Source organism: Lipotes vexillifer, unplaced genomic scaffold (genome assembly GCF_000442215.2).
Source record: "Lipotes vexillifer unplaced genomic scaffold, Lipotes_vexillifer_v1.1 scaffold272, whole genome shotgun sequence".
NCBI lineage: Eukaryota > Metazoa > Chordata > Mammalia > Artiodactyla > Lipotidae > Lipotes > Lipotes vexillifer.
This window is the reverse complement of record NW_006772469.1, coordinates 2,235,655-2,250,317: the sequence shown is the minus strand read 5'-3', so window position 1 is coordinate 2,250,317 and position 14,663 is coordinate 2,235,655. Positions and strand designations below refer to the sequence as shown.

The window sequence follows — 14,663 nt, the reverse complement described above, 5'->3', positions numbered from 1 at the left end:
GAAAGAGTGGAAGGTTAGTTTCTTGGCTAAATGAAAGGTTTAAATAAGAACAAAATAATTGTTTCCTTCATGATTTCAAAGACTGATAACTAATGATAGAGAAGCAGGCACCAGAAACACAGAGTCAGGCGTGGAGTCCTTGTTGGTGCAAGACCACAGTTAATGGATCATTTCTAATTCAAAGAGAGCATGATTTCTTTTGGGTCTCAACAGTTGAACACATAGTCATCTCCTTAACGATTCACCACCCCAGCAGATGCTTACAGTTTCTGAGTCACTAAAATCCTAAAGCAGGTTGAGGGATATTGAAATATATTGGAACATGGAACACACTAGCATGAATAGTGATCAAGTCCATTGGCAAGAGAGAAAAATCTCATGTTGATAACTTCTAAACGGTTATTGCTGCTTGGGATGTCTTCAGCATAAATATTGGTGGCCTCAGTGAAACACATAGCCTCAAATAGCTGAAGCAAGAGTAAAGAACACAATAAAACAAACAAACAAATGGCAGCCCCAACTTGGTAACCCAGAACACTGCCTTAACAAGCACGTGAGGCTGCTCTCCAGAGAACATGTTCTTAACCTTTTGGGAAACAACTTATTTTAACAATCTGATATATTTTATGGATTTGCTCAGAAAAGAAAATGCACACATGGGGCCACACACAGGGTAATATAATAATATTTTAGGATATTCACAAGACCTAAGTCTCTTAATGAATTCCACTTGAGAACTGAAGACCTAAGGGCTCTCCAAAATGCCTGGGATCAATTGAAAGGGGCTAGAAGAACAACAGGACAAGTGGGAAAGTGTGGGGAATAACCACCAGGACTCAGGCAGGGAAAAGCTGTTTAAGAGGGGCAATAGGTAAAATGAGTTGGAGTTAAATAGATCTTATCCGCTTCGTGATTAGGGCAAATTACTTAACCCCTTCTGTAAAAACACAACCATTTTACACAAGGTTGTTGTGCTGATTAAATGAGAGAACGTGTTTAATGTGCTGTTGAATAGGTGCTCTGTGAATAGATATTGTTTCCTGGTGGTGTATCAACTTAGAAAAAAATGAAAGTTCTAAAAGAATTTCATTTTTTTATTGGAATAGTTAAAAACTGGATATAATCCATATGTCCATGACTGGGCAATGATTAAATAAATTATGATACATCATCACAGTGAAATAGTATAAAGCAGCTTTAAAAATGAGTCAAAGCTATACTTATTGAAGTTGATGTGCTAGTATGGATAGATGTTTATTTACACTATTAAATGGAAAAAGCAAGCTGTAAAACAATATTCTACCCTGTAAAGTACTCATCGTTTATATAAGAGTTTCCCACTGATGGACATTTAGGTTGGTTTCTGTTTTTATCCCTAGGTTTAAATAACAACTCTCTATAACCAAGCTTCTGATTTTTTTCTTTAAGATGGACTCCTAAAAAGGAAATTTCTTAGTCAAAAGATACATACATTGTAGAGCTTTAGAGAGATATTGTCAAATCACTTGGCAGTTAACCCATATCAATTTACAATTATACCTGAACTGTTTAAGACTGCCCCCAAACCATGCTCTATTTATTTTGCATACTTTTGAAGCTTTGTTAATTTTATAGTTCAGATTGGTTGAGGGTCACTTTGATTTTCATTTTCAATTATTATCAGGGATGAACATTTCTTTCACATGCATGTTAGTATATTGCCCTCTACACACTTTTCTATGGAGTTTTAGTAGGGTTTTTTTTTTTTTCATTAAATTTAAAGTGTGAAAGGTAGAAAATCTTTGGCTTTCGTATTTCTTCGTGACACATTCCAATTTAGATATCTATCTTTTCACATTTGTAATATTTTTGGCATATAAATTTAAAATTTTATATAGTCCAAACTATTGATTCCCCTTTCTGATTTCTTCCCGTGTTTCTATGTTTAAAAAGATTCCCATACTAAGAATGGGCAAGTACTTAATGATATTTTCTTGTAGATTGGTTTATGGTTTCCTTTATACATTTAAATCTATAACTTTTCTCAGATTTTGTAGAGTAAGTTTAGGGTCTTTTTACTTTGTTTGGTCAATTATTCTTTTTCAGCAATTTATAACCAATGATTTTATCCCAGTGTCTTGTTCTACTCATATTTTATATTTGGCTTGGAGTCCCCATCTCTCCTGGGACTTAGTAGTGTCTTCAGGCAGAAGTCTTTTAGCAAGTCCTTACAGTGCTGTAAACTTGGAGTCAGAGTTTTCTAAGTGCAGAATTTTCTCAACCAACTACATTGTTTGTTGTTGTTGTTGTATATGTGAGATTATTTCTAGCATTCTTGTTATCTATCATTAAGGATATAGATATAAAATGAGCATGTATCAAAGACTTTTAACTCATTGATTAATGAGGAACTGGTAGATGTTATTATTGATTCCAAGAAGAATTCAGAGCAGAGACATATAAAGGGAAAAAGAAATTTTGAAATGAATTTATTACTAGATGCAAAACTGGTCTATCAAAATGAGTGCAAAACTTAGTTGCAGTCCATCAAACACAACTGCTTTGCATTTATACAGACAAGTAGTATTTGCATTATTATCAGATTTCTACAACTTACAGAGTTGTAATATCAATCAAAGATGAGAAAACCTAAATTAGTGAGTAGTCAAGATATTCACCATTTGTTTTTTGCCCTTTCACAGTCTCTCACAATTTTCCCTGACAATCTCCTCCCCTCTTTTTATCATAATAATTTCAAAGAAAGATTATTCTTATAAAATAAAGCTGGTCTCATTAGAGTTGACTGATTTTTTACATAGGTGAAGTAAAAATTTTATTTTACCATATTGGACACCTTAAGTTGCCCATGTAAACCCTAAATCCATACAATTTTGAACAAATACTAAATTAAACTGTGCTTGGAAATTTTCATAAGAACTCTCAAATTGGATTTTTAAAAACCTCTATTATTTGTTGACCTGAGGCTAGGAAACCAAGCCCAAGGAATGCTCAAGTTAGTTACACAGAATATATAATATTCTTGGACTTTTTAAGTCAAGAAATAGACCAGGGCTTCATAGGCATTGCTTCCATAAGTAAAGTCAAACTTAATCCCTGAAAAGAGTGGCTGTTTCTACCTGATTAAATAAGCATTATTTTCAAGTATGACATTCTAGTCAAGGCCCTGATTTTATAATTTGTACAATTATATTATGTACAATTATAGATGACAGAACATTATTGAACCTATGCAAATAACTAAATGGCCATGGAAAGTAAGGAGACTTAATATAAATTTCTGAATCCTGGAAGAGAAGTGGGAATCAGATATCATTTAAAAATGTTTCGCTTCAGTTTACAAAAGCAGACTTTACTAAATTGCAATGGGTTACATATTGCTTAACGAGAGAGTTAGGGTAGTTCTTATATATCTGAAAATAGAACCTTAAAAGAATATCAAGAATATTCCAGACAAATAGCCACAATATAATTTCTCTTATTAGTTTGTTCAGTCTTATTATAATTGATTCCTGCTCCACTGGATCTTTGGTTAGCTGTCCTATGCAGTCCTCTTGTGTGGCCAAAACAGGATCTGGAAATCGGCGGTGCAGTTTGGAAGTTGTCTAATCTATGTCAGCTCAGCTTTGAAGTGTCAATAATTGAAGTACCTGGTATAGTTCTTTTCTACAATATTCTGACACTTTTCTTCTTAGTTGAAGACACAGATTCTCACCTGTAACTATAAGAGAGACTTCAAGGAAGCATCAGAGTACAACAATACCATCTGTAGGTGATAGGGACTTAAAATGGCTGAGTGATTTATTACTAATAATTTTCAAATGTGAACAGTCTGATGAGGGTTCATAATAAGAATAATGCAGAAAACAAAATGGTTAGTGCTTTCTGTGGTATGCAAAACAAAGATGATAAAGCCATTCCCTGCCCCCCCCACAAAAAAAATATGACAAACCATCTAAGGATAATGATAAATTTATTTTAAAAGAAGTTTGTGAGTGCTGTATTTGATTCGGAAAAATGGATGAAAATAATTTTATAGAGGAAGAACTATTGAGATATGACGTAAAATAATCCTGAGATATAATTGTTTATAACAGGAACATCAAGAGGTTCAGTAAGTCTGCAGTAAGACCTAAACATTTGTATCTTTAAAAACAAGAGCTGAAATTATGACAGATAACATTATACTACTGTTGTCTAATATCATCAGGCTCAGTACCACCAGAACTCTGCTAAATACAACAAAATCTGATGGAAATATTCCTAATAGTTTCAATCAGTGTTTTCCCTGAGGGTAAAGCCATATTATAAGACAACAAGGGCAATGACATAACTCCAGGGACTTCCCAAAAAGCACACAAAATATCTGAAATATTTACGTTAATAACATTATACCTATACAAATCTAACCTCGGCAAGGCTGAGCACCTCTTCTGATTTAACAACTCTTCCCACAGAATTCTACAGAAAAATCTAATTCTTTCTGGCACCTCTTTTCAAAGGTGAAAAAATAAATCTTTGTGATTTTTCCAGGGGCCCTCTGGGAAATCGCAAATATAGCTTCTGGTGTAAAATATATCTGGAAGGTTTTATTTAATTTTTCTATACTTAGGATCCAATTATGGAAAGTCAAAACTCAGGAAAAAAATTATCAGAAGATATTTGGACACTTGATTAAGATAGGATCAGGGTGCTACAAAAAGTAATACTGAGTTAGCTAATTAAACATTTAAGACAATAAAACATTTAAAAATAAACATTACATTAACATGATTGTAAAGAACCTTAGCTCTTTATAAGTGAGGAATTTTTGTTCCTTGTTTTCTTTTATTTGTTTCTTATTTTTCTTTTTCTTGAACAATCAAGGATGTAATAAATTCATCATAAAGCACAGAAAATTATTCTTGTAAGACACAATTTGCTACCTAGACAGATTACACAGAAGGTTTAAAAAAAAAAGAAAAGAAAAGACTTTCATATAGTAGGCAAAGGAATTAGCCAGTAATCAAGTCCATCAAGACAGGGCAAACTTAACTAAAATTTTAGCACATTTCATCACTTCTATTCAGACTCAAGTACTATAAACCAAGGAAAGGAAAATTTACTTCCAAATTTTGTCCTTCATTTTGCTTTTTCATATCACAGCAATTTTCAGGAGATCCATGAACTCAAAATAATTTTTATATTAATAGTAAGATGTTATTTCTGTTAACATTTCAATTATATTCATCATAGCTATAATCAAATGAATCAGTATTTTAAATTTGCTCAATTTCCACTTCCAGTATGGTAAATATTGACAGTTATAATCCACATAAAATTTCTTGTGGTCTTCAGTAAGTCCCAAGATTTTACAGAGGTTCTGAGATAGAACAAAAGAGAAAAAAGAAAAGCCTGAAAAGCACTACTATATATACATTATATAGTTATGTTTAATATATATTGTGTATAATTATAATGGTGTATAGCAGTGATTTTTTTTTTAAGATTTAATTTTATTTATTTTTGGCTGCATTGGGTCTTCGTTGCTGCGCGCGGCCTTTCTCTAGTTGCATCAAGCAGGGGCTACTCTTCGTTGCCGTGCGCGGGCTTCTCCTTGTGGTGGCTTCTCTTGTTGCAGAGCACAGGCTTCAGTAGTTGTGGTACGTACGTGGGCTCAGTAGTTGTGGCTTGCAGGCTCTAGAGCACAGGCTTAGTAGTTGTAGTGTACGGGCTTAGCTGTTCCGCGGCATGTGGGATCTTCCCAGACCAAGGATCAAACCCGTGTCTCCTGCATTGGCAGGCAGATTCTTATCCACTACGCCACCAGGGAAGTTCCTATAATAGTGACTTTATATATATAAACATATATAAATTGTAAATATATAAAAATTATATAAATTATATTTATAAACATAAATTATAAATATATAAATGTATGTTATATATAAATGTGTTATATGTGTATATAGATATGTATAATTACTACTATATACTGTTATAAAGCCTCCACTATAGGATATAACTACTTTCTCTTTGAAACACAAAAGCAAAGAGACAGTGGTATTAGTCTGTCCCTATTGCTTATGATGTAGTCTCAACCATTCATATTAATTGTGATTTTTAACCAAAGTAACTCCTATTTCATAGAGAAAGCTAGAGGTGGATAACTAAGTACTGTCTCTCTCCCAAAAGCATTTTAACAGACAAGCAAAGTTTATATTACATCTTTGTACAGCCACACACAGATCTTTTTAAAGAGACAAAATAAACAGTTCATTAACATGACCCAAGATAGGAACTTTCCATTGGATATAAGCAAAGTATATAAACTTGAAATTATTCCTAATTATTAGGCATCAAATTTTCAGTATTCTATCATAATTAGAAACTATCTGGATATCATATGAATATTCATTATGTAATTCAACCTAACAGCCATCTAAGTTTTTATGTTACTTAAAGATCTGGGGAATTATATTCAAGCTGACATAGTAAAAAACAAAATTACTGTTGACATAAAGTTGTCAGAATAATGATTTGATTTTGTTGAATACAGACTTACATTTCTCATTATCTTAAAGATTTTGTCGGAGTAACGTTAGCTTATTTGAGCAGTATATCTCAATAAGTTAAAAAAAAGTAAACCCAAGTACAGTAGAATAAAATGTATATGCTTATGTTATACCTAACATTGATAAATCAGAGGACAAGCTGTTTGCATTAAACCAAAATTATTACAGTAGTCTGATTTATGAAATATTTATCTCAATTATATGACCTTAAGTTGTTTAAACATTTCTGTGAGAATAACTTTTTAAGGATAGCACATTTAAAGTATCCAAACTTTAATTTCCATATTTTCCTGGAAGTTTATAAATATTTGACTTACATAAGAACTTGTTTGCATAAGAACTCTACAGGCCAATCAGAACAGAGTTTCTTTAATTTAGGAGACTTTTAAATCTAATTTACGAATTCCTCCAGAGATAGGAAAATATTATATACTCACACATAAAGATGTAAAGGCCTTTCTGAATTCTAAGCATATATACACACAGACATGTAGGGAACGTATAGCTTCAAATCTAAACATTAGCCACAGTTCAAAAGTAAATGCAAAGAAGTTACCAGTCCATATATCAAAGACTTGTCCTCTTTCCTGATGCGCATGGGATTCTTAATTTCTTCAAAGTAGACAAGTAAACAAATAAAGAAAAACCGCTAACAAATCAGATTCTCTGTTATCTCTCCCCCAAGAAAGAATAAATCTCGGTGACCTATTAATCTATTTACAGAGATCACTAAGGTTAAGACGTAAAATCAAATTTCGAATCATTGTTGTCACCAATGGGGAATAATTTATTCATTGTAAAAGTTCCAAAAACACAAACAAAACGCAAAAATAGCAAAAAGGAAAATATGTAAAATTAATTTACAAATTGGTACAAAGCAGGTCCCAATACAGGGCAATAATCAACTGCATGCCACTGGGCGCAATTAATTTGCATCTTTGTAGACAAGAATATATTGCATTATTATCAGTTTTCTCCAACTTAAAGATTTGTAAAATGGCACAAAAACGTGGACGGGTAAGCCACTTGAGACACCCACTCTTTTTGTTTTACCCATTTCAAAATCTTTACAATTTTACAAACTCTGTTTAACCAAAGATGTGTCAAATATATTCTTTCTCACTACTGTAAGAAAATGAACACTATGGGGAAAAGGCAATATCAAAGCTTCTCTCTAGTCCCAGATCTAAATTTCTTATCATCTCTTCCTACAAGAGAAGGAGAGAGAGCGAGTAACATCATTCTTTTGTACTTCAAATATAGAAAAGGCCCAATGACTAATATTTTGCAATTGTAGATATTGTCTGTTTAGCATCTGTTTTCTCTTACCAGTACCACATCAGTGAACACTTGCCCCCATAGGCGTTCCCTAGGAGCCTGTAAGCATGACAGACTATCGTGAATAAAGGCAAAAGGACCAAACCTTTTTTCACAGATTACAATACAAAGAGGAAAAAAGTAGATCAGATAGTTTTTAAACTGATAAGAAGTTTTTTATGAAACCCACCAGGGACAGGTAGTTAGTTCCACTAGTCTGAACCAGTTCCAAAGTTGAGACATTTTTATTTGACAAACTTGAAATCATGATAGCATTCTTTTTGACTTATTATCCTGCAATCACATGTGTTTACAAAACCCTTCCCTGGGAACTTTGCAAAGTTAGTGACCCATGGGGTTCAGCAGAGTCTAGACAAGCATGAACCTGGGGAACACTGCTTTGATCCTAGATATTTTCAGTAATGTCACAACCCAGGGCCTCAAAACTCCTGATTGGAATTATTACCGCTCCTGAGAAAATTTGGGGGGAAACACAAACATATCTCCATGGCCACAGCCTTCTTGGTTCTGTTTGATACAACATTGAAGCACGAAGAAAATTCATTTAATGCTAATTATTTACATGGACTGGACTGATTAATGATATGATTTATGTATTTTAGGCTCAACCAGGTGACAACTCTACTAGAACCCCTATCCAGACAGAGCTCTACATACAAGCTGTCATTTTTGACCACGTTTCCAGAAGAAAGACTTAACTACAAACATGTTAGATGGTTTCCTAATGGTTTGCTAAATTTAAATGACTCCTATAACCAGAAGCAAATTAGAATAATAAATGAGTCCTGTAGCTATAAGGCAAATCAGAATAATAAAAGTTGATAAAGAAATTAGAAAGAAAATCATGATCTTGACTATCTGTTTTGTGGTACAAATAACTTCTTAATCTGGTTTGAGGTTTTTCTAAATTTTTTTCCCCCTAAACACTGAAGCTGATTGCAGTAGTTCATGGGAGAAAATCTTGTTGCTATTTCAAAGATATAGTAATTAGTGACTTCTTTTGTACCTCAGATTTTCCACATGTTTCCAAATGTTCCAAAAATGTTCTGGGTCCTACTATTGCCAAATATAGCAGGCCAAGCCTTATACCACATGGCAGTGCTAGCTCCCGAAATCACTGGAAGACAGGCATAAGGAAATATAAATACAAGGTTTTTAGTAGCACTACATGAGTAAATATAATCTGAAATATCCCGTGAGATGATGTATAAAATGATTGAAGTGTTTGATATGTTTATGTGCCTGGACAATATGAACCCCATGACAATAAAGCTGAGAAAATGAAATCTAAAGGAAGCCAGAAGATTTTAGAGAAATGAGGACCTCAGAAGAGTGAAGAACATGTTTTCCTAATATACCCCTGCAGGTGGCTTTTGTGCAGAAAAGATGTTCAGAGGCCATTTGTGATTTAAGATTCATATTTGGCTCTTCCTCTTCTCCTTCCCATTGTCTTTCTTCCCTTTCTAAACAATCCAGTTCTAAAGCAATTAGGTGGAGCCAAGCAAGGTAGAAGTCTGCTCAGTGTGGGTATGGGGGTGGGAGATCCCGGAGCAGGAATTCCCCAGTTGCAAAGTTCCCAGGGAAGTGACAAGGCTGTATTCATGGTGGAGGTGATGGTCTGGCACGAGGTGTCAGATCTCAGTCTAGGTGAGTAGAGTGGTGTTAAATTAGAATTGGATATATTGGTGTGATCTCATCATTTACAATATATACAACAGGTACAGAATATATGTTAATGTGTGTATGTCTGCATATTCCAATGCTCCATCCACTGAGAGGGCCTTGGAGCAGCAGTACCCAATATCAGTGAGCACAGCACACCTAGCACCCAGATCTTAGTTTCTCAACACCATCGTCTGCCAAAGGGAAGAAAGGATCCTTAGAAAAATGACTGATTCCAGGGCTGAGGCAGGGAAAATAAAAGAGTCTAGAATCTCTGTGCCAGAAAGCAAAGCAGTTCTGGAAAAATGAAGGGGACTTATCAAAAGGACACAGAATCCACCTTGAAAGTGTTCCCACTGGCCAAATCTGGGACAGTTTGAGCATCAAAATAAATAGTGATAACAACAGGCATAAAATAGGAAACCATGAGTCTATACTGATCTATGTAAATGAGTAATTGATGAGGAATGGGATATTTACATAGTATCTCACATAAAATACTTATTAATTACAGAGGGAACAATGGAAAAGCCTGAAAGACACCACTTTCATAAGTGATCAAAGAGAATATGATTAGTAATGAGGTGAACTGAATTTGTTCCCCACCGAAGAAGATGCAACAGAGGAACTCAGCATCCCTTTTGTAATAATCCTGCCAAAGTTGCATAACCTGAATCTAATCAAGAGAAAACACAGACAAACCCAAATCCAAGGACATTAAACAAAATAACTGGCTCGACGTCTTCAAAAGTGTCAAGATCATCAAAGTAGAAGACTGAGAAATTGTCCCAGATCGAGTGAGACTAGAGAGACATGATAATCAAATGCAACACAAGACTCTGAGTTTCATCCGTACCGTATAAAGGGAATTTGGGGACAACTGGTGAAAATTGAATGATTTCTGAAGATTAGATGGTAGTAATATAAAAATGTTTATGTCCTGATTTTGATGATTATGTTGTGGTTATATTAGAAAATGTCCTTGATTGTAGGAAATTACACTAAAGCATTTGGGAGTCAAAGGGCATCATGTCAGCAAATTATTTATAAAATTTTATGGGGAAAAATTATTTGTGCTGTACTTGCAGCTTTTCTGTAAGTCTGAGATTGTTTTTGAAATAAAATAATTTGATTTATTATATTTATCAGTTCAAAACTCTACTTATATTTTAAGTATGTATACAAATTAGTTTGTTCTATCTATAGATTTGATGAAATTTTAGCAATCATTTTTATTTCTTCTATAGTTCAGTTAACTAAATTCCTTTAAACATTTTAAATTTTATTTATGAATTTCATTACATTCAATTTTCTAATGATTTCAAATTTCCAAGTAACGAATAAGCTTTCATACACATTTAAATAGCTGTCATGAATTTAATAAATTAAAATTGTAATGATTCATGTTCTTTTAAAGTTTAAATATAGTTCACAAATTTATAAAATTTCAATTTAAAGTAGTCTGATTTAACTATTCAAATATCACATTTTATTTTATTTTTAAATAAAAGTAACTTCTATCAAGATTTAAATTTCTCTTAATCCCTTTTTTCTAGGAGCTGCCTCTCAGCTGATCTAATTTAGATATTCTTTCTTTTTTTAATTGAAGTATAGTGATTTGCAATGTTGCATTAGTTTCAGGTGTACAGCAAAGTGATTCAGTTATATATACTTTTCATATTATTTTCCATTATAGATTATTACAATATATTGAATATAATTCCCTGTGCTATACAGTAAATCCTGTTGCTGATCTAGTTCATGTATAGTAGTTTGCATCTGTTAATCCCATACTCCTAATTTATCCCTCCCCTCCCCATTCCTTTCCCCTTTGTAACCATAAACAGTAAGTCCCCTACATACAAACCAAGTTGCAAACTTTCAAAGATGTGAAAGTACATTCACATCTCCAATCACGTAAGTTAGTTCATGTTTCTGGCGTACATTGTCATATGCGTGCATCCTCTACAACTAGTTGTGCATTTGTGTACTTTATTGTACAGAACTGTATAGAGTACAGTAGTACAGTATCTTTATTTCAAGCCCAGGATGTCCAGAAGCAAGCGTAAAAGCAGCGGTGATGTAGCTGGTACTGCTAAGAAACGCCAAGCGATAACAATGGAACTTGCTGTGCATAGCAAGGAGGAAGAGAGACGAGAGGAAGAAGAAGTAACTGAAGAACTGAAGAGATTCATGACACAACAAATGGCCAGGGGATTTTCTTCATTTGAGGAGGCACTGTTAGTTTTTGAGGCACAGGACCCGAAAGTAGAATGGTACACAAAGGTTGAAGCAATGCAACCTTCTGCAAGGTTCAGAATGTAATCCAGTGCTACCACGTCATCTATGATGAGAAAAGAAGAGCTACTATCCAGACATCACTGGGTCATTTTTTCAAGAGAGTAGAAAGAATAGAATCCAGCAAGGAACCAGAACCTGTGCCATCAGCGTCAGGCATGAGTGAAATTGTAGCTTGCCCTCCATCTCCTGTTGCTGATGATCCTTCAGCTCTACCATCTCCCACCTCCTCCCGCTTGTCCAGTCAGGAACTCTTCTTGCCTGTTCACTCGATGCCAGTCCCTGGATGCCAGCTGTTGTACTGTACTACTGTACTTTTCAAGGTACTGTACTGTGAGATTAAAAATGTTTTCTTTATTTTTTGTGTTTGTTTGTTTTTTATGTATTATTTGTATGAAAAGTATTGTAAACCTATTACAGTACAGTACTATATAGCCAGTTGTGTTGGTTGGGTACCTAGACTAACTTTGTTGGACTTAAAAACGCACTCTAGGAACGGAACTTGTTCGTGTGTAGGGGACTTAACTGAATTTGTCTTCTATGTCTGTGAGTCTGTTTCTGTTTTGTAAACATTTTAAACAGGAAAAATAATGCTTACCTATTAAATACTCTATCCTCTAATATGCCAGTGTTTCTTAAATGTTTTAACTATTTTAAATATTTTTAAGTGTAGGTATTTCAAATATTTAAAATACTTTGTATATTTACAGATTATTCCTATATTTAGTCCCATGGTTTAAGACACAAAAATTAATTATGTTATCACAAGTAATTTTTACTTTACCTTCTGAACTGAATTTAATGATAGGAAATACTGAACAGAGATTTGAGTTGGGTTATGGGATGTTTTTGTTTGCTAGGGCTGCCATAACAAAATACCACAGACTGGGTGGCTTAAACAACAGAAATTTATGTTCTGACACTTCTGGAGACTGTAAGTCCAAGATCAAGTTATTAACAAGTTTGGTTTCTTCTGAGGCCTCTCTCCTTGGCTTGCAGACGGCATGCTTCTTGCTGTTCTTTGCATGGTCTTTCCTCTGTGCAGGCATCCCTGGTGTCTCTCCATGTGTCAAGATTTCTTATTCTTGTGAGAACAACAGTCAGATTGGATTAGAATCCACCATAATGACGTCATTTTAACTCAGTTACCTCTTTAAACACCCTTTCTCAAAGTACAATCACATTCTGAGGTACCAGGGGTGGGGGGGCAGGGTGGAGCTTTAGCTATAAATTTGGGCACATTTTGGCCCATAACACGGGTTGTGGACTACAAATACCCAGGACATTCTCATGATTAGAATGTCTCGTTCAATGCTAAGCCAAATCTAGACTTCTGAGGGTTCCTTCTGAGGTTCATGTCTTTTAAATGTGGATGGCCTTGGATTCAGATGTCATATTGCCTAGTTTTGTGGCCTGATTTAAGTTTGCAGCACCCACCCAGGTTGACTGATATTCAAGGTTTCATTCTATTTCTGATTTTTTTTTCATATTCTTTCTGTCAACAGAGCCACAATTCCTATAAATGCTTAAATAACATCCCATTGTGCTGAGCTTATCTCTCACATCTTACCTTGCTCTGTGGTCACAGTACTGAGGTCAAACTAGTGCAACTATTAGAAAGTGGAAATTCCTTTTATGGAAGCTCATTAGGTTGACTTTTACCCAGTAAAGAAGAGAGAGCAATTAGAAAGCTGTTGTGCCTGAGTCCAGGGTACACGAGGAAAGTAATTTTAACTTGAAGTTAATGGTTGAATGCAGGGCCAAGGAAATGGAATATGTGAAATGAATGTGAGAATCAGCAGAACAGTGGGCCAAAGACACAGGACCAAAGAATGAGCTAGCCAACAGAAAGGAAATGAAACCAGAAATCGAGCAATGCAATACAAAGTAAAGAGCATTAAGAACCAGACTGCTTGGCAAGCTGATGTTGGTAATTGGCCAAATCACTTTATCTCTTCAGAATCTGGCTCTTGAAGGTCCCTTCAAAATCCCAAACATCTATGATTTCTCCTTGCTGTTTTTCTAATCTATTTATAGACTCCCTCAGATGAACAGAATGACCTTGCTAGGTAAGTGTAATTTTCTCCAAGTGATAGTTTAAGTGCATTGTCCAAGAGTCTAGTTGCAAGTGATGTCTATCCAATTTGAAGCTTTATTATAAAAACACTGAGGGGTCTCCCAGAACTAAAGAAAGGAATATGTCTGCATTCCAGGAATAATCATAATCAAACACTTGAACACTATCAGACGTCCAGCTCTATCTCATTATTGTATTCTTCTCTGTGCATCATTATTCTCTTCCAACAAAACAGCCTCTCTGTTTCTCCAGACACACTTTTCTCTCTCTTCCTCTCCCCCTTTCCCTCCCTCTCCCTCTTCCTCTCTCTCTTCCTCCCTCTTTCCTTCCCTCCCTTCCCCCTTCTCTTCTTTTCTGCCCAGAGAAGGGAAACTTGACTCAGCATCAGTCGGGAGCCAAGCCCCACTAAAATCTAGAACGGTCAGGCTGGGCAGATTTATGTTCTCCTTAATACAACTATAACAATTTTGTGAATGAATGAGAATCTGCAGAAAAGCAGGTAATTCTGTGACAAAACAATGTATCCAGTTAAATGGAGTAGAGAGAGAGTGTAGGAGAGAGAAAAGGGAGAAGTCTGGGATGCTAAGGTACTCAGTCATTGGAGTAGCAATTCATTCTTCCTCTTTTCACTGGTGGTGACAAAAGCAAGAAAAGCAGCAGTGGCAATGTGACTGGATGAATATTCTTTTTGTATGATTCCTGCTTTATAACACAACTTTCTAAGATAAGAAGTTATA

At 34.8% G+C, this 14,663-nt stretch overlaps 1 protein-coding gene across 3 annotated transcripts in view; it reads left to right on the top strand.

Annotated features, from left to right (window-relative positions):
- CFAP299 (cilia and flagella associated protein 299) overlaps positions 1-8,727 on the top strand; it is a 633,581-nt gene extending 624,854 nt beyond the window's left edge. For 2 of the 3 annotated variants that reach the window (XM_007447563.1, XM_007447562.1), the window contains one exon: positions 8,492-8,587. In XM_007447563.1, the coding sequence (XP_007447625.1) occupies positions 8,492-8,587 (96 nt within the window). Of the gene's footprint in view, positions 1-8,491 lie in introns of all 3 variants that reach the window. The other variant, XM_007447561.1, reaches the window with a different exon arrangement.
- Positions 8,728-14,663: the final 5,936 nt, after the last annotated feature.